The following is a 26,879-nucleotide window of genomic DNA, read 5'->3' on the forward strand; positions in this document are numbered from 1 at the left end:
GGCCAAATACTAACTGGCAGGAGGAAAAGCTCAGGGAGAAGGAGAATTAAGCTTTCAAATGGCCATTGATTAGGATAATTGCTTTAGTTCTTGCTGCACAAGTTCATTTATCAGCAAAACAAAGAAAGGAGAATTGATTTGCCTGAAATCATACCAGAAAGGCAGTGATATAAATGCCATTGTTTTTTCAGCCCTATGTGTTTTCTATAGCTCCATGCCATTTCTCATTGTATTGTGTCTATTTACGTAAAAGCCAATTAACATAAATTTATTGGAGTACTTGTTTGGGAGAAAAGATGCATTTCTTATAAACTTATTGTGAAATAAGAGGTGTGTGAGAAGAGGTCAGTGGTGGATGCTGGTGCAAACTGTGAAACCCAAATCATTCTCTTGTATTCTCTGGATGAGTATTAGTCATAAAAAGCTATGTGAAAATCAGAAACCATCAAAGAAACAGGATTATTCTACCTGTGCCATCAGTCATCCAAAATCATTGTTTTAGTTCACGATTTTGCACCAATAACTGTATTCTGAAGTGCTTTTGTACTTTGGAGTGATGCGTAAGCAAGGAACATGCACTTCCTTGAGGTAAAATGTGCAAGTTCCAAAATGGATATGGAAGGCATGCAATGTGCTGTAGCGGAAATCTCATCCCTTCATCTGTTAATCAATGCAGCATCTTCTTTAAACCAATTTTCATAATAATCACAGAAGCCCAAAGCTTCCCTCTCTGTTCTCTTTCTCCTCCTCTCTGTCCAAATTTAGATGGCAATTCCTCAGGCAGGGACTTGTCTTGCAGTCAGCTACTCCGAAAAAGTGCCATGTACCCTAACGATACTGCCGACATAAGAAATAAAAATAGACTTCAGCTGTATCTACTTATTAAACATTAATGAAACACTTTGAGATTTTTTCCCTATAGAATTTTCTGAGAAGCTTCTGGTTTTCCAGCTTGGGAAAAAGGGGCGCACTAACATTTTCAATGTGAATCAAATGCAATGTAATAAAAGTACAATTTGATAGTCAGTTGCTAAGTTCAATCAAGTTTCAACCATTTCATCTAACAAACAAACAAAAATCAATAAGATGAACAGAAAACCATTGTTTCATTTTTAGCATTGGGCTTCCAAATCCATAAGAACTTGAGGTTTTTGAGCATGTTTCTTAAATAAAATCTTTACAAGAAGCAGCACAAACTCAAGAATCTAAATTCAGCAAAAAGAAACAAAGGGAGGGAAGCAAAATTCCAGTATGTCCAACACTGCCCAGAGGACAATTTTAAAAGCCAGAGTGACAATATAATAGTCCAAATATGTGCACTTTTAACTGACACAGCTTCATGCCAGGTGTTTGCTTCTATTAAGTTTCCTGGGGCAACTGCTGCTGTCTAATCAATGTTCAGTTGCTTTGTTTTTATTTCCATTCCCCACCCCCACCCCTCACATTCCTTTGTTTTTAAGCCTTACCAATATAATTGGCTGAGCAGAGAAACTGAACAGTGACAGGAAAGAGGCAGATATCAATCTATAGTCCTGGAGAACTTTATAAAGTGTGGATTATGCATTAAGATCCCATTTGATTCTGTTAACTCTATCTGAGCAACTTGTTCCAGTAGATCAAAATTGTCTAATTTTAAAAGTATGGTGAAAATCAGCAAACAAAACTCAGGTGCCAATTTATCAGCTAGGACTGCAGACTCCACACTGGAGAATTCCTGGAGATTGGGAGGCTGGGGAGATTGGAAAAGAGAAGAACCACAGTGGCGTATAATGCCATGGAGTTAGGGTTGCTAAGTCCAATTCAAGAAATATCTGGGGACTTTGGGGGTGGAGCCAGGAGACTTTGGGGTGGGGCTGGGAGACATTGGGGGTGGAGTCATGAGCAAGGCTGGAACAAGTACAATTGAACTCCAAAGGGAGTTCTGGCCATCACATTGAAAGGGACTGCACACCTTTTCAATGCCTTCCCTCCACTAGAAATAATGAAGGATAGGGACACCTTCTTTGGGGGCTCATAGAATTGGCCCCCCTGGTCCAATCCTTTTGAAATAAGGAAGGTGTTTTAAGGAATGGCATCAGATGCTATGCTGCAAATTTGGTACCTCTACCTCAAAGAACATTCCCCCGCCCCAGAGCCCCAGGTACCCATGGATCAATTGCCCATTATTCCCTATAGGAATTGTCCTCCATAGGGAATAATGGAGTGCCCAGTAGACATTTCCCTTCCCCCCTCCCCGCTTTCTACAGCTTTCTAAAGCGGGGGGAGGACCTCCAAACTGGGGAATCCCCTGCCCCCTCCCTCCCTCTCTCTCTCTCACACACACCCACACTTACTGGGTCTGGTTCCTCCACAACTTTATTTGCTCTGAAAATGAAAGCAAAACAAATGGAGGGTCTGTGCTCTGACGAAACTGCTACTGACACTTCCCCATGAAGTGCTTCCTGTTTCCTGCTTCCTGCTCAATTTTAAAGGCACACATTTTAAAACGGACATGTTTGCAGGTTTCTAAACCTGCCGAAGCTCTAGAAGTACATGGTGACTGTGAGGGAGGTCTGTAAAATTGGGGGATCCCCCGCTGGGACCTGGGGATTGGGAAGCCTACACAGAGTCCACCTTCTGGAGCAGCCATTTTCTTCAGGGGAACTTATCTGGAAAACAGCGCTGGTGCTAGGGTGATGGCACAAGGCCAGTGCCCCAGGCACAGCACCCCACCCTGCCCCTGCCCACACCCCTTTTCCCCCCCACCCTTGCCCCCAGTGAGGGTGAGGTCGGCAAGTGGCAGCATGGTTTGCACAGCGTGCCCTGCTGCTGGCTGTCATAACTCTGCCTCCTGTAGTGCAGGTGGAACTACAGCAACTGGTGGTGAGGCACGCTGTACAAACTTTGCCACTACCAAGCTCCTGTGTTTCCCTCACCAGAAGCAGGAATGGGAGAGAGGGCCAAAATCCGTGCCTTCTCTCCTGGACCATGCTCCAGGCAGCTGCCTAAAGCTGCCTAATGGGCATGCCGAGCTGGAAAGCAACAATATTATGGGATCTCTGCAAACCCCACTTGAAGGCTGACAACCCTATGCTTTCTATCCTCTTTACCTTAAAACAGGCAGACAAAAGGGGTTTAAGACGGAAAGAAAATGAATTCAGGCTTCAGATTGCAGCATGTGCAGGAGTTGTTGGACTACTCAGTAAAATAGTGCTATCTTGATAAATCCCAGCTCCATTCCAGAATGAACCATTCACACTTCACAAACCACATGCTGGGAGCTTCTCCACATGCACCCCCCCCCCAAAAAAAGAGTATCCTGTGGTCTCACAGTACCCCAGAAAACAGATTACCTACTCATGGAGGATATTGTGCCTTATGGAGTGGCTAGTGGGCAACAACTAAGCCCGCTTGCGGGAAAGGGCAGGATATAAATATAAAAATCTAATTAAATTTAAAAACTATTCTTTTTTAAAGGGATAGCATTTCCAATGTCCATGCAAACATAAAGCCTCAAGGAGACAGGCTTTGCTTGAATCTGCCCAAAATGTATTGGATGCCCTTCATTCCATGACCAGGACTAATAGTCTGCTTCTCAGTCCTTGAGATAGGTTATTCAGTTAACCAACTTTTTAAAAAAATGAAAAGCCAGATGCTTAGGTAAATAACAGTGTTTTTATCTGGCACATAAAGCTTAACAAAGAAGATTCCAAGCAGAAAGCAGGAGGGATAAAAAAAAGAGGAGGGTTTTACAAGAGTCTCCATCTATTTGTCTTTCCTTACTGCATGAGGAACGCTTCAGTCAAACATATTGTCACATATGTGTGAATCCTCATGCATGCACAAGACTTCAGTGTCTCACTACAATGCCACAGGTATTAGATGTCCTGTTCTCTCATACCCTTTTATGTGAAAGAATTCCCCTGATAACCAGCCTTGTGGCAGATTTCCAGTCCCAGAAAACTCTATCCACTTTGTTTTATTTCTTTTTAGCCCTGAATATGTATGTATCAAGAGCCCCGTAGCACAGAGTGTTAAAGCTGCAGTATTGCAGTCCTAAGCTCTGCTCACGACCTGAGTTCGATCCTGGCAGAAGCTGGGTTGCAGGTAGCTGGCTCGAGGTTGACTCAGCCTTCCATTCTTCCAAGGTTGGTAAAATGAGTACCCAACTTGCTGGGGGGAAAGCGTAGATGACCGGGGAAGGCAACAGCAAACCACCCCATAAAAATGTCTACCATGAAAACGTTGTGAAAGCAATGTCATCCCAGAGTTGGAAGCGACTGTTGCTTGCACAGGGGGACTACCTTTACCTTTTTATGTATGCATCAGTTAATAACAAAACCCTTTAAACAGGTATCAGACTGGATTAGTCTTCCAAGATTGTGTGTGTGTGTATTAAAAACCCTAATTCTTGATATATTTTGCTTTATGGTGGTGCCAAAGGCATAACGGGTGATCATGTAAGACTTAAGCAATGAAATTGGCAAACAGATATCCTTTTGAATTTAAATTGATTTTTAGAGCATGGACCTCAGGAACAACACATCCCCTTGCACTGTGCTGTTTTTCACAGGGCCAGTAGCACAGTTCCAAAGGATAAATAGTTTTGAACTAGCTATTTACAATGGGAACATTTCATTCCACCCAGACACTCTCTGACCTAACCTAACAAAGTCAATTTAAACAAAGAAATTTCAAAGACAATCAGAGTTAGAATTCATTAATGTAATTATGCTTCTCTCAGAGTTTAAAGAATCACAATTGTTTCTTTTATTAGAATATGTCTCCAATTTAGCTACATATTGTAGTAATTATATGTTTATGACACTAGTAAACAAGCTTTGCTCAGTTATTTTCTTAGCTAGTTTTGTTTCCAGTCCACATGAAAAAAATTCCCTGCCAGTTCGTTTCATGCATCCAATGAAGTAGGGGCTGCTGCCATAAAAGAACATTCCTCAACATGCCAATGAGTCTTTAGAGTTGCCATTTAAAGCACAAGATTTTTGTTGTAGATTTTACAACCTAGCATGGTTTCTCAAAGTTCTATCAAGGAATTTTCAGTCATTAATTTAAGGTTTGTCTTTCCTAATAGGTGTGTTTTATAAAACAGTGCTACACACTTTGATGGGCTTCGTTATGAATCTATAAGAAACGCCTTTAAAAAATGTTTTCATTAAATATATGTCTCTCTTTACTACATTACTTCCTGCCATAGATTGTGCGATAATATATTGCTGTATGTAAAAACTAATTAGACGTCAAAAATAATAGCATGCTGCATTAATTACTTTATGAAGTCTAAAAGCATAATTTATGGAATCATAAAGTAAAATAAAATAATTCTGTAGTTAGAAACAGAAAAACCCTGAAGGCAGGAGGACTGAATAGGGAAACTGTTCAGAATCTACACCATGGCAGCTGGAAATATTTCATCTGCAAACTACTGGGACAGAGATAATATCACCTGAAATGATATCACCTTTCAGCCACATGTTTTAACCTGGGTTGACCCACCTGTAAGACAAAAATATATTTGCCCAAGGCACTGGCTATTTGGAGGGCACCATGTAACTAATGCTTTAATCCTCCAATAGTTGTGTCGTTAATTCCAGTGGAGAATAAAATTCCTTACAATTATTAGAAATTATAACGGCACATATCAGCAGAACTGGGGAGAGGAAGGGGGGGATGCGCAGTATGAGAGCATTGGCTAGGGGAAAAAAACCATATCAATGATCTGGTTTATTTAATAACAGCTTTTATGCTTTAACCAATTGACCAATATTATTGTATTAGTTGAATGCTTCTCATTTAGACAGGTGTAGAGTGAAAGAAAAGAAAAACCAGAGATTAAAGAGTCTCCATGAGCCCGCTTGCAGGATAGGGCAGGATATAAATCCAAATTAAATTAAATTAAAATGAGAGGGAATTTATTATGGTGTTTTCAGATATAATGCTCGCCTAACAGGATAGAAAACAGGAAATAGGAGGAAGAAGATTTTGGCCTGGGCCCAGTAATGCAGTAGTTTTGTGTCTTGCAGACCCCTGTTATCTTATTCCTCAGGATTCCCTGTCTCTCAAAAGCAACATTTTGGGAAGATCAGTAGGCTGTAGAGTTTCCAGGTCTCTACAGGCAACCAGAGGGGGATGGGGAGGACTTTCCAGGAAAAAGAGGAAAGCCCAAGTCATGTTGTTGGCATCACACAGGAAGTGATGTCATCATGCCAGCAACATCTGGTTGATGCTCTGGTATTTGGGTAAAATCTCTTTGGTAAAATGGCTACTTCCATAGAATTTTTGACCAAATACCAGAGTGTCACCCAGATGCTGCTGGTGTGATGATGTCACCTTCTGTGCAACACCAGCAACATGGCCTGGGCCTTCCTCTTTCTCCTGGTAAGTCTCCCACCCCCCCTTGGCAGTCAGCTGATTTGGTGGCAGGGTGGTACGGCCTGGCAACAGAAAACCCATGCCTGCATGGGGGAAGGCAACCCAAGTGGGCAGCAATGTTGGAGGATATCTGGAAAGTTCTATTCTGCCACTGGAAAATCTAGCTTGGATCCAACCCTGTGAGACAGAAACAACTTCTATATAATTTTACTTCCAAGCAATTTTAATAGAATGTGTAGCAATTTCAAAGGTTTGTTGTCGCTGTTGTTCTTGTTCAGATACTACTTTACACAGAGAGTGCCAGAGGATGGCCACAGGAATAAATAGCTTTAATAGGGGATTAGATACATTCATGGAGGATATATCTATGAATGGCTACTAGCCATGGCGACTGAGGGGAACCTCCACATTCAGAGGCACTAGTCCTTAGAATCCCACAGTCAGGAGGCAAAATCAGTGGAAAGCTGTCCAGAGGAACTGATTGGCCAGTGTGAGACAGGGTGCTGGACTAGATGGACCATTGGTCTGATCCAGCTGGGTTCTTCTTATATTCTCATGGTTCTGTTGAGTGACTCACAGTGAAAAAGATTCCTTAAATGTAAATTACATTTTGTCTGGTAGTTCAATAAACTATTGTAGGCAATTCACAAATGATCAGTTCAGCTGACATTCATTAAACAATACAATTTATCAAATGATAAGGTGATTACTAGCTAAGATAATCTTCCATTCCCAGAACCAGTAATTATAGGAAAGCATTATTGATAATAGCTGTTTTATGACAAATTTTTGCACATGACAAAGTAACCCCAAATAATTCTATTATATATAGATAGACAGCACAAATTGATGCAAAAATGTTTGTGAGGGATCATATTATGTATATATTTATAAAGCCCCTGGGCCCAAGCAGACCTGTGATGTGCATCTTTCTAGAATTTTTAAAGTCAAATAGCAACTGTTGAGGGCCCCAATTCAAACTTAGACTGCTATGTGAGGAAAGAATTTAACTGGAAACTGAGGAAGGGACTTAACTTTTCCACACTTACCCAGTTTCACAAATCTAAAGTGAGAGCCAATTTGGTGAAGTGAAGGGATGTCAAACATGCTGCCCATGGATGCATCTGGCCCCCAAGCAATTTCTTCTTCTGCTACCTTTTCCATGGCTGCTCCTGCAGCTGCACCATTGTTTGCTTTTTCTCCCAGCTCCCTCACTGGCTCTTTGCTTCCTGCCTCTTGCCCCCCTTCCCCCACACAGAGATCCATGGGCTTCTTCATGCTTTATTCAGGAGAGATACAAAGACATACCACCCTTACTCTCACTCACTCACTTACAGACACACACACAGGTTCTGCTTCTTTCTCCCTAGCTGCTCCTCCTCCTCTTTTGGGGAAGAAAAGAGGGGGGGGGGGAGAGAGAGAGAGAGAGAAAACAAAGTTGGCGTGAGTCCCATGGCAGGTTTAAGGCCAGCAATGTTTTATTTCAGGTATAAACTTATGTGCACAAGCACACTTCTTATTTTTTTTCTTCAGAGGGAGGGGGAGAGGGTGGATGGAGTCTTCTGACAAGCACAATGTACACAGAGGATAGTATTTTGGCTTATTCTGAAAAGTTTCTTTTCCCAAAAAATATTGGATTTCTCTGTTTTTATTTGGGTTTATTTTCTTTCAAAAAGACCCTAAATAGGAATTGGAATCCTTGGATTGGTCCTTATATCTTGGAGAGTGGACTGATTTGAGATGCCAAATGATAACAACACACATTGGTAATGAGATAGGAAAACTGACTCTCAGTTCATTCCAGGAAGATGCACTGTCTTCAGCTTTATTATCAATTGCAATTCAGCAGTTTCTCTTTCTAATCTCGCTTTGAAATTCCTTTGTAAGAGCACTGCTACTCTTAGGTCAGCAACTGAAAGTTCTGGTTTCTATTGTCAGACTTATGTGCATTTATTCTTTGCATCCTTCTAGAATGAATCCTCATGGATGGAATTGAGACCTAGGTTTCTTGTCTCATTGCCAATGCTGCTATTTCCACGCCTACTACCCCTCTGCATATCACACTTAATCCAATCAAGCCTGCTATTGTCATTCACCCGCTATTGCCATTTGACAGCTGAAATCACCTTTATAAAGTTTATATCTCCAGTACTTCATGTTACATTTTATGGCACACATGGCCCAACCCAACAATGTGACACTTATGTCAGATCCGGCCCTCGTAACCAATGAGTTCAGCACCTCTGGTGGTTAGAAATAAATACTCTAATCTGGGAGGACTGGGTTTGATTCCCCACTTCTCCAATGCAGCTGTTGGGTGACCTTGGCCCAGTCAAAATTCTCTCAGAGCTGTTCTCTCAAGAGCAGTTTTCAAAAGAGCTCTCAGCCCCACCTACCTCACAGGGTGTTTGTTGTGGGGAGAGAAAAGGAAAGGAGGAGATTGTAAACCACTGAGACTCCAAGTGAGGGGCAGCATATAAATCCAATCTCTTCTCTTATTCTTCCTCTAAATCACCAAAATCTAGCATGCTTTTCTTAGTCTTGGAGATGATGAAAGGATAGGCAAAGAGATGCTGCCTGTCTCCCACCCCATCCCCTTCCAGGCTAATAAATGCACTGTAAGTTTGTGTGGTTTAGATTTGTGAAACTGTGTAGATCCAGTCAATAAGAGCCAGTCTCAGATTGCTAAACAGAGACAGAAAGCGAGAGAGAATGAAGTGCAAGAATTTGCAGCTAATGTGTGTGAGAGTTATTTTTGCCTTTGCATAGTGAAAAAAATCAGGAAATACAAAGCATAATGTCATTGCAGCTGACATTCCGTATCTTGATGCCTTTCTAGTTGATGTACAACCTCTCCCATTATGCCTATAGATGTAGAAGCTCTGCTATCTCTTGGATTTCACAGGCATTCTATTGCTAGCACACTTCATGTTCCTCAACATATATGGATAGCAATCTACTTTATGCTAAGGAATTCCTCAGTGTATCTCAAAGAATTCAATATATATCCAGTGGCTATTCTTAACAGTTCCTTCTAAAATCTGCTTGGCCTCTGGATGAAATGTGGCACTTTTCATAAATGTTTAAACAAATAAAAAACAGAAGACACGGAAGCAGAATCAAATGTGAAAAATGAAATAATTGCTATAGCAGTTGTGAGGCGGCCAAAATTCTTGGCAACCTAATAGAGAAAGCAACTAGTACACTTAGTCTGACTCTTATGTACATCCAGAATCACGTGTTTATGGAGTGAGAAGATGACTCTCATTGCTGTGCTTCCTGTAGCTAACAATGCAGCACTTACGTTTCTCAGGTGTTGCCGTTGGCAGTGGTTCAGGGTGCCTTTTTAGCTCTGGAAGGATAAGATGGTCTTCTCCTTCACAGCAGGAAAGCATCACATGGTGGCAGGGGTAGCCAAGATTTGGGTTGGACTCACACCTTTGACCTTCACTTTTTACTCGTAGGCCCAATGAGCAGCAATCACAACATTGCTGTAAGGGAAAGAGGCTGTTGTCAATTAACTTATGGCAATGTCATTTATCAAATTCTAGAAAGTGTTACCCTAAATCAGGGGTGTCAAATTCATTTGTTATGAGGGCTGGATCTGACATAAATGAGACTTTGTTGGGCCAGATCACGTGTCATAAAATGTAATGCCAGTTAGTAGATATATAAACTTTATAATAGACACAGACAAACACAATTAAAGTTTTTTAAAAACCTGTAAAATTAAACATGCTTTAAAAAAATAGCACTCTATAAAGGAAATATGCTGGGTGAACTTGGTTTGGACTCAGTGGCTTGTTGTTATTTCTCATCTAAATAGTTCACATTGCTTTCCTACTGAGAAAGACTGGATCATAAAGGCATGAATACAATGAAAAGGGGGAAGCAAAACCAGTTGCACCCAGGAAAGCCTCTCTCTCTGTCTCATACACACACACGAACACACACAAAGCAGCCAAAATACAGTTTGGAAGCACATACTTTGTGGTCTCATTGGGACAATTTACACACCATGGGAGTTGTTGAATGCTGTATACTCAATCAAGTTTTTCAGACTAACACAGGGAAACCAGAGGTTTTACTTTACACCCTATTTTCTGAATGGACTGTAAAACAGAGGGACTGGGCTGTTTCCCTTTTCTTTCTCACAACAACCATGTTGTTCTGCGAGCTCACTCCACCCCCATTCAGCCTGGCTACAGAGATTTAAAGGCACACACAAAAGCAAGCTGTTCCCAAGCACCTTAAACCTTCCAAATTGGAAAGGCACATGGTGGCTGTTGGGGTGGGGATTCCCCCTGCCATCCAGCTAGCTGGAAATGGGAAGGACCCTGCAAAACCAGGAGATCCCCTGCTGGGACTTGGGGAAAGGAAGAGGGACTTGGCTCAGTAGCTCTGCTGTGTGATTGAGATAGCAACCCTGGATTGCTTTCCCCCCCTTCCTTCCCAAGGGAGAATTCTCAGCTAATGGAGAAAATAGAGGCTTTGCTCTGTAGCTCCTATGTGACTGAGCAAGTCTGGCAAAGCAAGCTGTGATGCAGAAGGAAGTAAGAGGGAGAAGGGAGCAGATTTGCTCACAAACCTGATAGGAGCCCTCCAGGGGCCTGATCTGGTCCGCGGGCCACATGTTTGACACCTCTGCCCTAACTGGTTGTGAAAGTCTCCTGAATTTGTTGGGGGAATTAACAAGGAGACTCAGGCTATGCAAGAGGCCAGGTAAGCAGGATTTCCACCCATGTTTACGGGGATTTTTCTACCAGTAGAACTCTCAAATTAACCAGGTCTTGATTAATGAAATATTTTTTATTTAAAAAATTAAAGAAATAAAATCAAACTTATTAATTGAAGAGCATTTTACAAACACACATACAAGTTCAGAAAGTAAAGGTGGTAGCTTTACAGTATCAAAGCAGGGAATTTATTCTATGGGACTATATCTACCTATCAAAGAACAGCGATCCAAGAAGAAGGATGAACAAAAAGAACCAGAGTTCTACTCAGGTGTACCCAACCTTGTGGCTGGGGATGTAAACCTTTGGACATCCAAACACACACACACATTCTATTGGACAGAGTGTGGCTAATATAACTTGGAGTAGTGATATGATTGCTCCTAGAACAATGCTGTGATGGGTGAATGAAACAATGTTTCTGAGCCAGGGAAGCTTCATAACTTTCTCAGGAAGAAGAAGATATTGGATTTATATCCCGCCCTCCACTCTGAAGAGTCTCAGAGTGGCTCACAATCTCCTTTACCTTCCTCCCCCACAACAGACACCCTGTGAGGTGGGTGGGGCTGGAGAGGGCTCTCACAGCAGCTGCCCTTTCAAGGACAACCTCTGCCAGAGCTATGGCTGACCCAAGGCCATTTCAGCAGGTGCAAGTGGAGGAGTGGGGAATCAAACCCGGTTCTCCCAGATAAGAGTTCGCACACTTAACCACTACACCAAACTGGCTCTCCATTGCAATGCAACATTCATGTGAAAATGTCTATTGTGTTTCGTGACCTCTAACAGACACGTCAAGACAACTGTCACACAAAGGATTATGGAATTGAAATGTTTTTTACTAGGTAAAGTAGGGTAACCAGGTGAGGAAAGGCCAGGTGAGGTAGGGAGTTGATTAGTCCATTTCTGGAAATTAATCTTTGGCATTGATTAATTTAAAAGAGGGAAGAGAACTGCCAAAAAAACAGACCTTTGTACCTTAAGGATCAGTTTTCCCAGACAAGCCTCTGGCCAATATTTGATGACACACATTCCATGTCACTGCGGGACCTATTTTGATCCTATTTGTAGACCAGGGGGAAGTCTAGGAAGTGACCCAGTGAGTTGCTGAGAAAGAAGGTTGCCTGTTGTCACCTTCTCCAAGGTACCAGACTAGTCCTTCAAGGAGGGGTCTAGGCAAGACAACAGATGCCTTGCCCAGGGCTTTTTTTGTAGCAGGAACTCCTTTGCATATTAGGTCACGCACCCCTGATGTAGCCAATCCTCCTGAAACTTACAGTAGGCCCTCTACTAAGAGCCCTGTAAGCTCTTGGAGGATTGGCTACATCAGGGGTATGTGGCCTAATATGCAAAAGAGTTCCTTCTACAAGAAAAGCCCTGCTTGTAACAGAATCCTGTTATAAGCAGGGCTTTTTATTTGAGCAGGAACATACAGGAACATAGTTCTGGCAGGCTTGGTGCCGGGGGTGTGGCTTAATATGCAAATGAATTCCTGCTGGGCTTTTTCTACATAAAAGCCCTGGTTGTAAGCAAACATATATACCTGTGGACATCAGTGCCAGGGGCAGGGCTTTTTTTGTAGAAAAGGCCCAGCAGGAACTCATTAGTATGTGAGGCCACACCTCTGACATCACTGTCATTTGCATACTAGGCCACACCTCTGACATCACCAAAAGTGCTATAATATCTTTTTTGAAGTGGTCACCACACCTCAAAAAAGATATTCTAGCATTGGAAAAAGTCCAGAAATATATAGCCATCCCAGGAAAAAAATCAAATTCCAACACACTACTGCATCACAAGAGCCAGCATGGTGTAATGCTTGAAAAAAGAAAGAAAGAGAAATAAAGCAAATAGACAGGGAAAAAGACTGACAGAGAGACAGACAGACAGACAGAAAGAAAAACTGAAAGACTGATAGAGAGAAAATACTGTTTGATTGACAGAGAGAGAGGGGGGAATAAAAGCCAATAGAAAGGCAAAAGAATGACAGGAAGAAAGAAATAATGAATGAATGAAAGGGAGAGAGAGGAGACAGTTGGAAAGAAAGACTAACAGAGAGAGAGAAAGAGAAAATACTGTCTGATTGACAGAGAGGGGGGGAATAAAATCAAATAGAAAAGAAAAAGAAAGACTGGCAAGAAGAAAGAAAGAAAGAAAGAAAGAAAGAAAGAAAGAAAGAAAGAAAGAAAGAAAGAAAGAAAGAAAGAAAGAAAGAAAGAAAGAAAGAAAGAAAGAAAGAAAGAAAGAAAGAAAGAAAGAAAGAAAGAAAGAAAGAAAGAAAGAAAGAGGATGGGAGCAACTCACCAGTAAAGCGTGACTGGCCTCTCTAAACCCTGCCGGACACCCGGAACTCCGGAGGTCCAAGCACACATGCGGCTGGCCTCCATGGACCCTGCCAAACACCTGGAACTCCGGAGGCCCCCACGCACGCGTGGCTGGCTTCTGCATACCCCTCTGAACACCCAGAACTTCAGAGGCCCCCACGCACGTGTGGCTGGCCTCTGCAGACCCCACCAGACATCCGGAATTCTGGAGGCCCCTGCGCACGCGTGGCTGGCCTCTCCAAACCCTGACAGTCAGTGGGAAAGCTGCCTGGACCGAGCCAGAACACTGGCCTGGGCAGCTAGAACTCTACCCAGGCCAGCCAGAACAACGTTTCAGTGTGTTCCGGCTCAAAAAAAGCCCTGACCAGGGGTACGTTAAGTATCCGAGTATAGTATTTTGCTTTTCCCCCATGTGAGTGGCAACATTTTATGACAGAGAGTGAAAGGTTGTACCCATTGTGATCAAAGCTGTTGGTTTGAAACTAGTTGATAGTGCTTTATGTTTACCTGTTCATATTTTAATAAGTCTACTATCCTATATGATATCTATCATCTTGTCTATCACTTGTTACCAAGGCTGCCTTACTGTGAGATGGATGGATAATGGAGCATCTGAAACAAAAGGGCAATATCCTACAACACTATGACTGGTTGGACTTAGGTCCATTGTATTTTTCTTGATATCAGTTGGTTCACCTTAGTAAACCTTCATTCTTTCAATATCCAGACAAGTGTTTTCAAGTAAGCAAGCAGTGGAACCAGGTAAAATTTCTCAGATTCATCATGAAGTAAATTTCAGCCTACCTCTCAAAGCTGGGGGGAGGATCCACACTTAAAACTATGTGAATCCATGTTTTCTGGCAATTTACTAGCAACTATTTATACTAGGTATGCTTTCTGACAATAAATTTTCTTTTATCTGCTTATTCCTGTCTTTTCCCATTTCTTTTGGGCAAGACAGATGAGCCTGAAAACAGTGGCATTAGGTATTGCTAATGAGTTATTGCCACTTGGGATTAAACCTGCTCTTTGTCCCAGTGACCCCAACCATTGAGAATCAGGCTGCTGTTCTCTGCTGCTTTCTGTTTCTCAGTCAGACCAAAGTTTATGGAATGCTGAGAACTGGCTTTAACTCTCCCTTAAAGAAAAGAAATAAATGCCAGAACTAGAAAACAGCAACCCTGTGTCCTCCTTTTATCTTTCCAGTAACATCTATATTTTAAAAAGTACAACATGATATTATCAAGCACCACTGTTCCCTGTGAGCCGCAGGCAACAAAGTAGAGCAGGGATGGAGAAACATGAAGCCTTATGATGTCACATTTTGTATTGCTAGACAGTATTAGGGAGAGGGAACAAACACAAGGCTGCTGATTTCAACTAGAGCTACATATACTCTCTATAACATCTGGGCTTCTCCAGTCATTCCACAAAACAAATCTGGATAGGGCTACCGGTACCCAGTATATTAGACGTTTCAGAGGAAAGTTTTTATGCAGTATAGGTGTGGATTTCTCCCCAAGAAAACTCTGTCACAGCAGTGACTACAGAATTTTGGTCACCACACCTCAAAAAGGATATTATAGCATTGGGAAAAGTCCAGGAAACGGCAACTAGAATGATTAAAGGTTTGAACACTTTCCCTATGAAGAAAGGTTAAAACGCTTGGGGCTCTTTAGCTTGGAGAAATTTTGACTGCAGGGTGACATGATAGAAGTTTACAAGATTATGCATGGGATGGAGAAAGTAGAGAAAGAAGTACTTTTCTCCCTTTCTCACAATACAAGAACTTGTGGTCCATCAGTGGCTATTAGCCACAGTATACTACTGGAACTGTCTGGGGCAGTGATGCTCTGTATTCTTGGTGCTTTGGGGAGGGGGGCAAAGTGGAAGGGCTTCTAGATCCACTAGTGAACCTTCTGATGGCACTTGTGGGGGGGGGGGGTTGCCACTGTGTGACACAGAGTGTTGGACTGGATGGGCCATTGGCCTCATTCAACATGGCTTCTCATGTTCTTAATCACAGTGGCATTAAATAGGTGAGGAGGAGAGCAAAAGCAATCCTTTTCTTTACCCCATGGCTCCACAAAGAGATTGTATATCTCTAAAAAGACACTACAATCCCCTTCTATAATAGGCATATTTCAAGCCTATGGCTGAAGGACAGAAAATACGATAATAATCAACTTCTACAAAATACTTTTATCTTTAGCCATCTGTCAAATGGTGAAATGCAACACACAAAGAGAGAGATAATGCACATACATTATTGCAGCCAAAAAATGAAAACTTCTTATTTTCTCTTATTTTGTTCTTAAACCAATTTTATTATTTTTGCAACATATTGAAAGATATTCATCAACCATAAATTTCAAAAAATTAACCAATACATTACAAAGTTTCCTCCTCCCCCAACCCTCTTTTTTTTTTACCTCCACCGGTGTCTAAATTAATTAAAAAGAAAAAAGGTAAAATCTTCACTTCCAATTTACCTTAAAACAAAATAAACCAAGATTATGTATTAATTATTATTAAAATCAACCCTCTATTTATCTCATAATCTAACCCTCTACTAAATTGCATATCAAATCAAAAATCCATTTTTACATCTTTATCTTCCCCTTAAAAATTCAGAAAATATTATCAAAAACCACTAAGTGTCTTTTTTCCATTGTTTTTCAACAAATTCTTGAAATTTCTTCCAATCATCCTTGAATTTTTCTGACTTACAGTCTTTTAAGATTCTAGTCAATTTATCCATTTCACTCCAGTGTAACATTTTTAAGATCCAGTCCCATTTCTCTGGTATTTTATCTTGCCTCCACATTTGCACATATAATGTCCTTGCAGCTGAAAGCAAGTACCACAACAATGTCCTATCTTGTTTTGGAAAACTTTCCATTTGTAATCCCACCAGAAAGATATCTGGTGCTCTCATGATGTCATAACCCAAAATTTTCGAGGTCTCTTGTTGAATCATTTGCCAAAACTGTTTCGCTTTATCACAAGTCCACCACATATGGTAGAAAGAACCTTCATGTTTTTTTACACTTCCAACACCTGTCTGTTATTTGATTATTCATTTTTGCTAATTTCTTACGTGTCATATACCATCTATACATCATTTTAAAACAGTTCTCTTTTATATTATAACACGTCGATATTTTCATAGAGTTCTTCCATAGGTGTTCCCACGTCTCCATTTATATTTCTTTGTTCATGTTTATTGTCCATTTTATCATTTGAGGTTTCACTACTTCATCTTCTGTAGACAATTTCAATAGTAACTTATAAACTTTTGAAATCAATTTTTTCATTTTCGCCCAGCAGCACTTTTTCCAATTCTGTTTGCTCTTGTCTTATTCCTGTATTTGTAATATCTTGCTCCACCAAGCTTTTAATTTGTTGCAGTTGATACCAATTAAGTTTGTCCTGCAATTCTTCCACTGGTTTTAGTTCCACCTTGCCTCCCTGTATTTTTAGCAGTTGTTTATATGAAGGCCATTTATCCTCCTATGGATCTGAAGACAACTTTATGACTTCTGTTGGCACAATCCATAACAGCTTTCTCTCATCACCATATTTGTTATATTTTTTCCAAGTATTCAACAGATTTCTTCTTATGTCATGATGTGAGAAAAATCCATCCATCTTCTCCTTCCCATAATACATATAAGCATGCCAACCAAAAACATTCCTTTGGCCTTCTAAAGCCAATAATCTCCTGTTAAGCAAAGTTATCCAGTCCTTAATCCATACCAAACAAACTGCATCATGATATATCTTAATATCAGGCAACTGGAAACCACCCCTTTCTTTTGCATCTGTCAGAATTTTCATTTTAATTCTTGGCTTTTTACCCACCCATACAAATTCTGAAATCTTTTTTTGCCAATGATTAAATTATTTGTTATCTTTCACTATTGGAATTGTTTGAAAAAGAAACATAATTCTTTGTAGAACATTCATTTTGATTGCAGAGATCCTACCCAGCATAGACATATTCAGTTTATTCCACTTTAACATATCTTCTTCAATTTTACACCAAAGCTTTTCATAATTGTTTTTATACAAATCAATGTTTCTCATCATAATCTCTACACCTAGATATTTTACCTTCGAGGTAACTTCACATCCAGTTATACTCTGTAGTTCTTTCTGTTAGCTCAATGACAGATTCTTACTTAGAATTATTGATTTTTCTTTATTTATATAGAAGCCCGCCAACTCTCTGTACTCTTTAATTTTATTTAACAACAAGGGCGTCACTTGTAATGGGTTTTCATTAATAAACATCACATCATCTGCAAATGCCCTATATTTATAAGAGAAACCTTTCAATTTCAGCCCCACTATTTCTTTATCCTCTTTGATTTGCATCAGCAAAATATCTAAAGTCAATATAAATAGCAACGGAGATAGAGGGCAACCTTGTCTTGTTCCTTTGCTTATTGTCATTTGTTCTGTCAGCTCTGAATTCACACAAAGTTTAGCTTGTTGTTCTGTATAAATTGCCTTAACCATTCTTATAAAATCACTTCCCAATTTCAATTTCTCCATCACCGCAAACATAAAGTCCCAATTCAAATTGTCAAAAACTTTCTCTGCATCGGCACAAACCAATGCTACCTCTCTTTCTGGATGCTTTCCGTAATATTCTACAATATCTATTACTGTTCTGATGTTATCTCTTATTTGCCTTCTGGGGAGAAAACCTGCTTGCTCCTCTTGAATAAAGGTATTTAAGTCCTGTTTGAGTCGTTCTGCTAGTATCCTAGCAAAGATTTTATAGTTATTGTTAAGTAATGAAATGGGTCTATAATTTTTAACGCTCATGGCATCTCTGTCTTCCTTTGGTATCAATGAAACAACTGCTTTCTTCCATGTATTTGGCACTTTCCCATCTTGTCTAATATTATTCATCAACTTTTGGAGTTTCGGTACTAATACTTCTACCAGGACTTTGTAAAATTTTGTTGAAAAGCTGTCAGGACCCGGTGCTTTACCTAATTTCAATTAATTAATTGCTGCTTCTATTTCAACTTTTTCGATTGGTTCATTTAAAGTTTTTTCCATAGTTTCTGTTAATGGCTTTACTTTTATTCTCTGCAGGTACACTTCTATTTTTTCTTTATCTACTTGTTTACCTTTGAATAGTTTAGCATAGTATTTGTAAAATTCCCTTTTAATTCCTGCTTGATCCACAATTTCTTTACCTCCAACTATAATTCTGTTTATAAATTTATTTTCCCTTTTTTTCTTCATTTGCCACGCCAGGTACTTCCCAGGTTTGTTAGCACCCTCAAAAGATTTCTGCTGCAGTCTTTTTAAGTTCCATTCCACCTCCTTATTCAATAAATGCCTCAGTTGACTCTGTAAAATTGTAATCTCCCACAAAATTTTCTTCTTCCCCGGTCATTTCTGCAGTTCTCTTTCTTTTTTGCCAATTTCTTTTTGTAAATTTGCCATTTGTTTTTCTTTGTCTCTTCTATCTTTATTGTTCAATGTAATTAAAATTCCTCTCATTACAGCTTTATGCGCGTCCCACACGGTTTGATATTGAACGTCCTGATTTTCATTTATTTGGAAGAAGGCTTTAGTTTCTTTTTCAAGAGAAGCCACTATTTCTGCATTTTTCAATAAATCCTCATTTAATCTCCATCTACTCATCTTTTTCCTGTCTTTTGCCAACCACAGTAATGGATTATGGTCTGCACCTATTTTCGGAAGAATCTCTATTTTATTTGTAATAAATCCCAAATCTTTGGTAGTCCATAACATATCACAACATAAAATTCTAACAATAACAATTGTGAGCTGCCCTGAACTGCCTCGGTGGGGAGGGCAGGATATAAATCAAATAAAATGAAATGAAATGAAAATTAAATATCAATTCTTGAGATGGAATTGTGCCTTGCTGAAAAGAAAGTATAATCACGTACATTAGGATTAAACTTTCTCCATACATCTTCCAGACTTTCTTGTTTTATTAGTTCAAAAAATGACTTTAGCAGTTTTTTCCCCCAGACCTATCCAAAGAATTCTCAATAGTTCCATTAAAGTCTCCCATTAACAATATCTGATCATATGTCAGTTGGTCTAATTGTTGCATAATGCCTTTAAAGAAACCATTTGGGGCATATAGTCCCAATAACTACATTTTTTTCTCATTCATCAACACCTCCACTGCAACATATCTGGCTTCACTGTCCTATAAAATCAACTTTGGCTCCAATTCTTTTTTAATATAAAAATCACTCCTTTTTTCTTTTCCTTAGCCAATGAAAAAAATTCTTCACCCAAGGATTTGTTCCATAAAAATTTGTAATCCATTTGTTTAATATGTACTTCTTGTAGACAAATTATATTACATTTTTGTTTTTTAATCCAATGAAACGTTGCTTTTCTTTTTTGCGGTGAATTTAGTCCGTTTACATTCCAAGAGATTAGTTTGTAATCCATAATGATTCTTCAATTATTCTGTATCTCCAAATTCTTTATTGTCCGCAAAAAACCTCTCCATGCCTTGAGTATCTATTATTGTAATTCTCAGTCTTTTATACTCAAAGCCAAGGCCTTCAGGTAGAATCCATCTGATTCTTTTTCCCTTCACCCTTAGCTTGTCTGTCAATTTCTTAAATTGTCTTCTGTCACTTATGACCTTCCTTGGCAGCTCCTTCATTATTCTTACTCTGCTTTCCTCCACCACCATTTCTTTTTCATATTGCTGACTTAAAATCCTTCCCACCATATCTCTTGTAGTAAATTTTACTACCACATCCCTTGGTAGCTTGCGCTTTCTAGCAAATTCCAAGTTGACCCTGTAAACATAGTCATACAAATGTCCTGTCACCTCAGGGTCCTCTCCCATGTATTCAGCAATGATTGTTGAAATGTACTTCTTTAAATCCTCTTGTTCATTTTCAGGAACACCTCTTAAATGAATTAAGTTTTCCATTAACTTGCAATCTTGCAGTGTTGCTTTCTCCTGCATCTTCTTAATAATAGCATCTTGGTCTTTGACTTTAGCTTCAATCTCCTGTGTCTTCTGCGCTGTTGCTTGTGACTCTTTCCTGAGATCTTCAATCTCTTTTTTAATTTCTTTCTTGACGTCTTCAGCACTAGAATTAATTTCTTTAGTTAGTTTCTTCTCAATTCCAGTTATTGTCCTTCATCACCTTTGCCAATCTTCCCTCCATCGCATCCAGTTGCTCTTGAACTTGTTTAGCCATTTTTCCTTCCCCCAATGAGCCTGATCTCAAATGTGTTCCCGGCTTTTGATCAGACATCACTGTCCTCCCATTGCACAAAATAGGCTCTAACGTTGACCTCACTAATCAGCAAACCAATAGATTAGGGCATGCCCTTTCCAACAAGCCCAAAATCGCCGTTCTCTGTGCTTCCTAGCTCAATATATTAATTTTTAAAGTTTTTATAAAATCCAAAATGGCAGCTGCAACTTTTCCAAGCCCCTTTTTCAAAAAGTTTTCCTTTCTTCAGTAATGCTTAAAATTTAGTTTTGCTCATGTAGTCCAAAAGCTTTCCCCTTTTAAAGATGATTCCTGCCGGTTTTATAAACTTTTAAAGTCTTGTTCTTTATTTAAAAATATAAAACCTTTGATCCTTCTTTAATGGCTGTCAATGTTTCTCTATGATTTCTGGCTCTAGAGATGTCCCTGGAGGCTTGAAGATTTCCTTCTTCCAGTATTTACTTCATGACTCTCTGGCCGTGAAGTCTCGTTCTTGATAGTTAGTAGTCTCATGATATTTGTAAAATGTCACTTCCTGTTTCACCTTAAAGATCAGCAACTCTCTTATGTTGGGTTTTTTTTTCAAAACTACAGGTATGTCAAACAACAGTTGTTTTTCTGCATTTTCCTGCTTATCTTAAGTCCCAAAAGTTCCAAATTTACCCCCTTCTTCTTGACTTTATGCTCTTACAGTTAGTTCCAGATCTTAATATTTTAATTTTAAAAAGCTTGTTTTAGACCCAGAGTGGTAGATAAAGATCTTTACCTTAACAAAAGTCTACTTCTTGCACCGATCTCTTCCCTTTCAGATGTTATTGTAATCCATAGAAAGTTGGAATCTTGATGAGTTTATGTCAATTTAATGACCCCGGAGACCCTTTGTAGACAATGGAATGCAATTCTTCACCAGGGGCTCTTCAAAGCAGAAAAGGAATCCCTCTGGGACTCCTCATCTGCCAAAGTAAACTCCCTCAAAATTCTTCAAGCATGTCTTGGACAGTTCCCTTTCTGGAAAATGTAAGCAGCAGGCGTTGGAATCGCCTTTTATGCCCAAAACAAAGGCTCCGGTCCACTCCTCTTGGAAGAAGCAGGTCAGCTCTCAGTTTTTCCAAACCCGGAAGTCCATTTTCCTCTTACTTTGTTGGTTAGGTAGGAAGCACATACAATAGGATGGGATGTAGCGGTCTGCCTGGGACTTGCATGCTCTTTTTATTGTAAAACCTTGAATGTGTGCTAAATGCTTAGCTTACACAACCTCTTTTTCTGATCAAGTCACAGCTGACTTATGACAACCTTGTAGGTTTTCAAGGCGAGAGATGAACAGAGGTAGTTTGCCATTGTCTACCTCTGAACACTGACCCTGACTTTCTTGGTGGTCTCCCATCCAAGTACCAAACCTTCTTAACTTCTGAGATCTGCCAAGATCAGGCTAACCTGGGCTATCTCAGTCAGGGACAACATGTCTACCATACCCTTTTTGATTGTACAAGTAGATCCTACCTGTACATATTTATGGTTTACTTTCAAGATACTGAGCACAGTGATCCTGAGACTCCTTGCACCATTGCAAGGCAAAGCAGCTACATGCCAGGGCCACATGTGAACCAGCCAGCTACACTTTACTTCTACTCCAGCAGACAAAACAAGCACAATGCAACAGTAAAAAAAATCACTCTTTCCAAGGGTTAGAATAATGTAATATCTGTCCTGATAAATATATTCCCTGATTATTGGTGACAAATTTCACCTTAATGAATACAACAGTTGACCTGTTTCTAGTAAATATTATTATCACCCCTAGCTATTTTGCAAGATGTTTTAGAAGCTGATAATTCCAAATATAATAGACCTGTCCTTTCTTACTGAGAAAGTTAATTTACCTCAGCAGGTAATTACAGTTACCCTCAAGGCATCCAGTTTATGATTCCACTTGCAGATTGTTAAATCAGACCACAAACAAGAGAACTGCACATACTCTTCTAACAAACAAAAAGGTCTAATGGAGTTAGGTCTTGGATGCATGGCATACAAGGGACAATGGAAGGAGACTTACAGTCAGTTATTTTCAAGTTTCTCATTTTATTTCCTGAACAAACTCTAGAGAAGTAAGCACTGCAGGGGCTTAGAAATTGTGCCAGCCCTCCCCTCCAGTTCTTCAGTGGAACTTAGCAGTCAATCAAGCATCACAGAGGACCAAGGGCACTGAGTTCCTGTCACTAAATGAATAGAATAATAGTACAGTCCTAAACTGAGTCAATGGGATTAGAAAGAGTGTAACTCAGTTTAGAATTGCATTGCAAACAGGAAATCAACCTGGCTTGATAAAGACCAGTTCCACTTTCTGGAGGAGGAAGAGTTTGGATTTATACCTTGCCCTTCACTCATAGCGGATTACAATCTCCTTTCCCTTCCCCTCCCCACAACAGAAACCCTGTGAGGTAGGTGGAGCTGAGAGAGCTCTTTTGAGAACTGCTCTTGAGAGAACAGCTATGAGAAAGCCATGACTGACCCAAAATCACACCAACAGCTACATGTGGAAGAAAAGGGGAATCAAACCTGGTTCTCCAGATTAGAGTCCACCACTCTTAACCATTACACCAAACTGGCTGATGCATTGTACCTTGTATGCCATGAAACCAAGTAGATTGGGGGGGGGGGGGACCTAACTCCTTTAGACTTTTTTCTTTGTTGGAAAAGTATGTGCTGTTCTCTTGTTTGTGATCTGATTTAACTGGCTGGTGCAATGAGGCTGCTGGAGTGAGAATACTTCTGTAACAATAGAAAAATGGAGATATGCAAAACACACCAGAGGCTATCATCTCAGAGAGGCCTGAGAGGAACAGAACAGAGCAGAGCAGCTCTGATAAGCTGAGACAGCTGGAGAAGTTGCTAAGAATTTCTGCGTTTTGAAAGACTTCATTCTGAGGCTTGGGTGACTGCTGAAAAGGCTGAGTTGTGATAGCTGGGGAACTGCTGTATGTTTGGGTGAGTGGGCTAAAGGTGAAAGTGATTGATTGATTGAGAGTAATTGTTGATGATTGCTTAGGAGTGGTCTGCTCCACCCTCTTTGCATTTTAAGCTGCGCCTTGCCAAAGGCGCGAGCCTTTGGCGCGAGCCGAAGGGCGAGAGCTAAAGGGCTCTTGGCCTGAGGGCTTCCTAAGGACCAGGAACCCAGATCCCTGATTTCCTTGTTCTCCCAATAAGGTAAGTTGACCTTCCAGAAGGGGAGCCACGTAAACAACAGCATTTAAAGAGGACTGTATATTTAATATATATATCATGAAGGTAGAATGCCAGCAGGGGGGTGGGGGCTTTCCAGTGTTTTGCACTGAGTGTCACATGTATGACTATCTGCCCACAGGACAGAAGTCTTGGGTGTGTGCTCGATGCAAGGAGCTCCTGGTCCTCAGGGAACGAGTTCGTACCCTTGAGGCCGAGGTGACTGCCCTGGAGAAGCAGAGACGGTCAGTTAGGCAATTGGGGAAGACTCTTGGGGGCGTATTAGATGAGCCCCACTCTGAATATGGCAGCCCCGTTGCTGCCAGAGAGCGTGAGGGTCTAGAGGGAACGGGGCACCTTGCTGAGGATAAGGGGAATGCGCCCTCAGAAGGGACCTCTTCTTCGGTTGGTGAGCGGGTATCCTTTCGCGCCAAGGAACCATCCCTGGGCAGGGGGAGAGGGGGGGTCTTGGTAGTTGGTGATTCGATCCTTAGGCAAGTAGACAGCTGGGTGGCAAAACCGCGTATTGACCGTATGGTGACTTGCCTGCCTGGTGCGAAGGTAGCGGACATTACGCGTGTAGTAGATAGGCTGATAGACAGTGCTGGGGAGGAGCCTGTGGTCATGGTGCATGTTGGCACCAACGATGTGGGGAAATGCAGTCGTGAGGTCCTGGAGGAGAAATTTAGGCTGCTAGGTGGGAGACTTAAGGCCAGGACCTCCAAGGTGGCCTTCTCGGAAGTGCTACCTGTTCCACGTGCAGGGCAGGAGAGACAGGCGCAAATTAGAAGTCTCAATGTGTGGATGAGACGATGGTGTAAGGAGGAAGGGTTTAAGTTTGTTAGGCACTGGGATGCTTTCTGGAACAAGCCGGAGCTGTACAAAAGAGACGGTCTCCACTTGTCTCCGGATGGAACCAGGCTGCTGGCGCTTAAAATCAAAAAGGTGGCAGAGCAGTTTTTAAACTAAATCTTGGGGGAAAGCCGACAGGAGATGGAATGTCTCTGGTTCGGGAGGACTCGTCTCAAAGAGATGAAGGGTTGGCTTCTATTTTTCTACCGAGTAACGGATCAGAGTTGTCCACTGTGATGGTGACAAACAGTATGGACTGTCTGCTAGAGTCTCGAGGCGGCAGGAGAGAGGTGGCGGGCCTAGCTTGCTTGGGAAATTATAAATGTTTGTATGCAAATGCTAGAAGTGTCCGAAGTAAAATTGGTGAATTGGAATGTTTAGTGTTGGGAGAAAACATAGACATTGTGGGAATTTCAGAAACTTGGTGGAATGAGGAGAATCAGTGGGACACGGTGATTCCTGGATATAAGTTATATCGGAAGGATAGGGAGGGAAGGGTTGGAGGTGGGGTGGCTCTGTATGTCAGAGAGGATATACGGTCCAGTAAGACTGAGGTCAGAGAATTAGATTCCCTTTTAGAAATGCTTTGGGTTGAAATAGAGGGCCCAAAAGGAAATTTAACTATGGGAGTTTGTTATCGCCCACCAAATCAAAAGAGAGAGGACGATTATAATATGATGGAGGGATTAAAGATAGCGGCTAAACGTAAAAACTGTGTCGTAATAGGTGATTTTAACTACCCGCAGATTGATTGGGTCAATATGTGTTCTGGTCGAGAGAGAGAGATTGAGTTTCTTGATGCTCTCAATGACTGTGCTATGGAGCAGATGGTCTCAGAACCTACCAGGGGTGGGGCGATCCTGGATCTGGTCCTAAGTAATGCCCAAGACTTGGTGAGAGACGTAAAAGTGATTGCGCCGCTTGGGAACAGTGACCATAATGTTATTGATTTCACCGTTTGTATAAATAGGGAGTTGCCCAAAAAGACCGCCACAACCACATTTAACTTTAAAAGGGGTAAATTCTCTGAGATGAGGAGGCATGTGAGGAGGAAACTGAAAGGAAAGGTAAATACGGTCAAAACCCTTGGGGAAGCTTGGAGACTATTTAAAACTATAATCCTAGAAGCTCAGATAAAATACATACCACAAGTTAGGAAAGGCACAAACAGGTATAAGAAGAGGCCAGCATGGTTAACAAACAAAGTAATGGAAGCTGTAAAAGGTAAGAAGGACTCCTTTAAGCGGTGGAAAACCAGTCCAAGTGAGATTAATAAAAGGGAACACAGACAGTGGCAAATCAAATGCAAGACTGTGATCAGGCAGGCAAAAAGGGACTATGAGGAGCATATTGCAAAAAACATAAAGACCAACAATAAAAATTTCTTCAAATATATTAGAAGTAGGAAACCAGCCAGGGAAGCAGTGGGGCCCTTGGATGACCATGGGGTAAAAGGATTACTGAAGGAGGATGGGGAAATGGCTGAGAAGCTGAATGCATTTTTTGCCTCCGTCTTCACCGTGGAAGATGAGAAGTGTTTGCCCGCCCCAGAACCACTAATATTGGAAGGGGTGTTGAAAGACCTGAGTCAGATTGAGGTGACAAAAGAGGAGGTCCTACAACTGATAGACAAATTAAAAACTAATAAGTCACCGGGTCCGGATGGCATACATCCGAGAGTTCTGAAAGAACTCAAAGTTGAACTTGTGGATCTTCTAACAAAAATCTGTAATCTTTCATTGAAATCTGCCTCCGTTCCTGAGGACTGGAAGGTAGCAAATGTCACCCCCATCTTTAAAAAGGGTTCCAGAGGAGATCCGGGAAATTACAGGCCAGTCAGTCTGACTTCAATACCGGGAAAGTTGGTAGAAACCATTATCAAGGACAGAATGAGTAGGCACATTGATGAACACGGGTTATTGAGGAAGACTCAGCATGGGTTCTGCAAGGGAAGATCTTGCCTCACTAACCTGTTACGTTTCTTTGAGGGGGTGAACAAACATGTGGACAAAGGAGACCCGATAGATGTTGTTTACCTTGACTTCCAGAAAGCTTTTGATAAAGTTCCTCATCAAAGGCTCCTTAGAAAGCTTGAGAGTCATGGAGTAAAAGGACAGGTCCTCTTGTGG

At 40.9% G+C, this 26,879-nt stretch overlaps 1 protein-coding gene across 4 annotated transcripts in view; it reads right to left on the reverse strand.

Annotated features, from left to right (window-relative positions):
- FBLN2 (fibulin 2) overlaps positions 1–26,879 on the reverse strand; it is a 317,538-nt gene that overhangs the window by 80,714 nt on the left and 209,945 nt on the right. For all 4 annotated transcript variants that reach the window (XM_060239829.1, XM_060239832.1, XM_060239828.1 and 1 more), the window contains exon 5: positions 9,674–9,860. In XM_060239829.1, the coding sequence (XP_060095812.1) occupies positions 9,674–9,860 (187 nt within the window). The remainder of the gene's footprint in view (positions 1–9,673; positions 9,861–26,879) is intronic.

This window comes from Heteronotia binoei, chromosome 5, assembly GCF_032191835.1.
Source record: "Heteronotia binoei isolate CCM8104 ecotype False Entrance Well chromosome 5, APGP_CSIRO_Hbin_v1, whole genome shotgun sequence".
Lineage (NCBI taxonomy): Eukaryota > Metazoa > Chordata > Lepidosauria > Squamata > Gekkonidae > Heteronotia > Heteronotia binoei.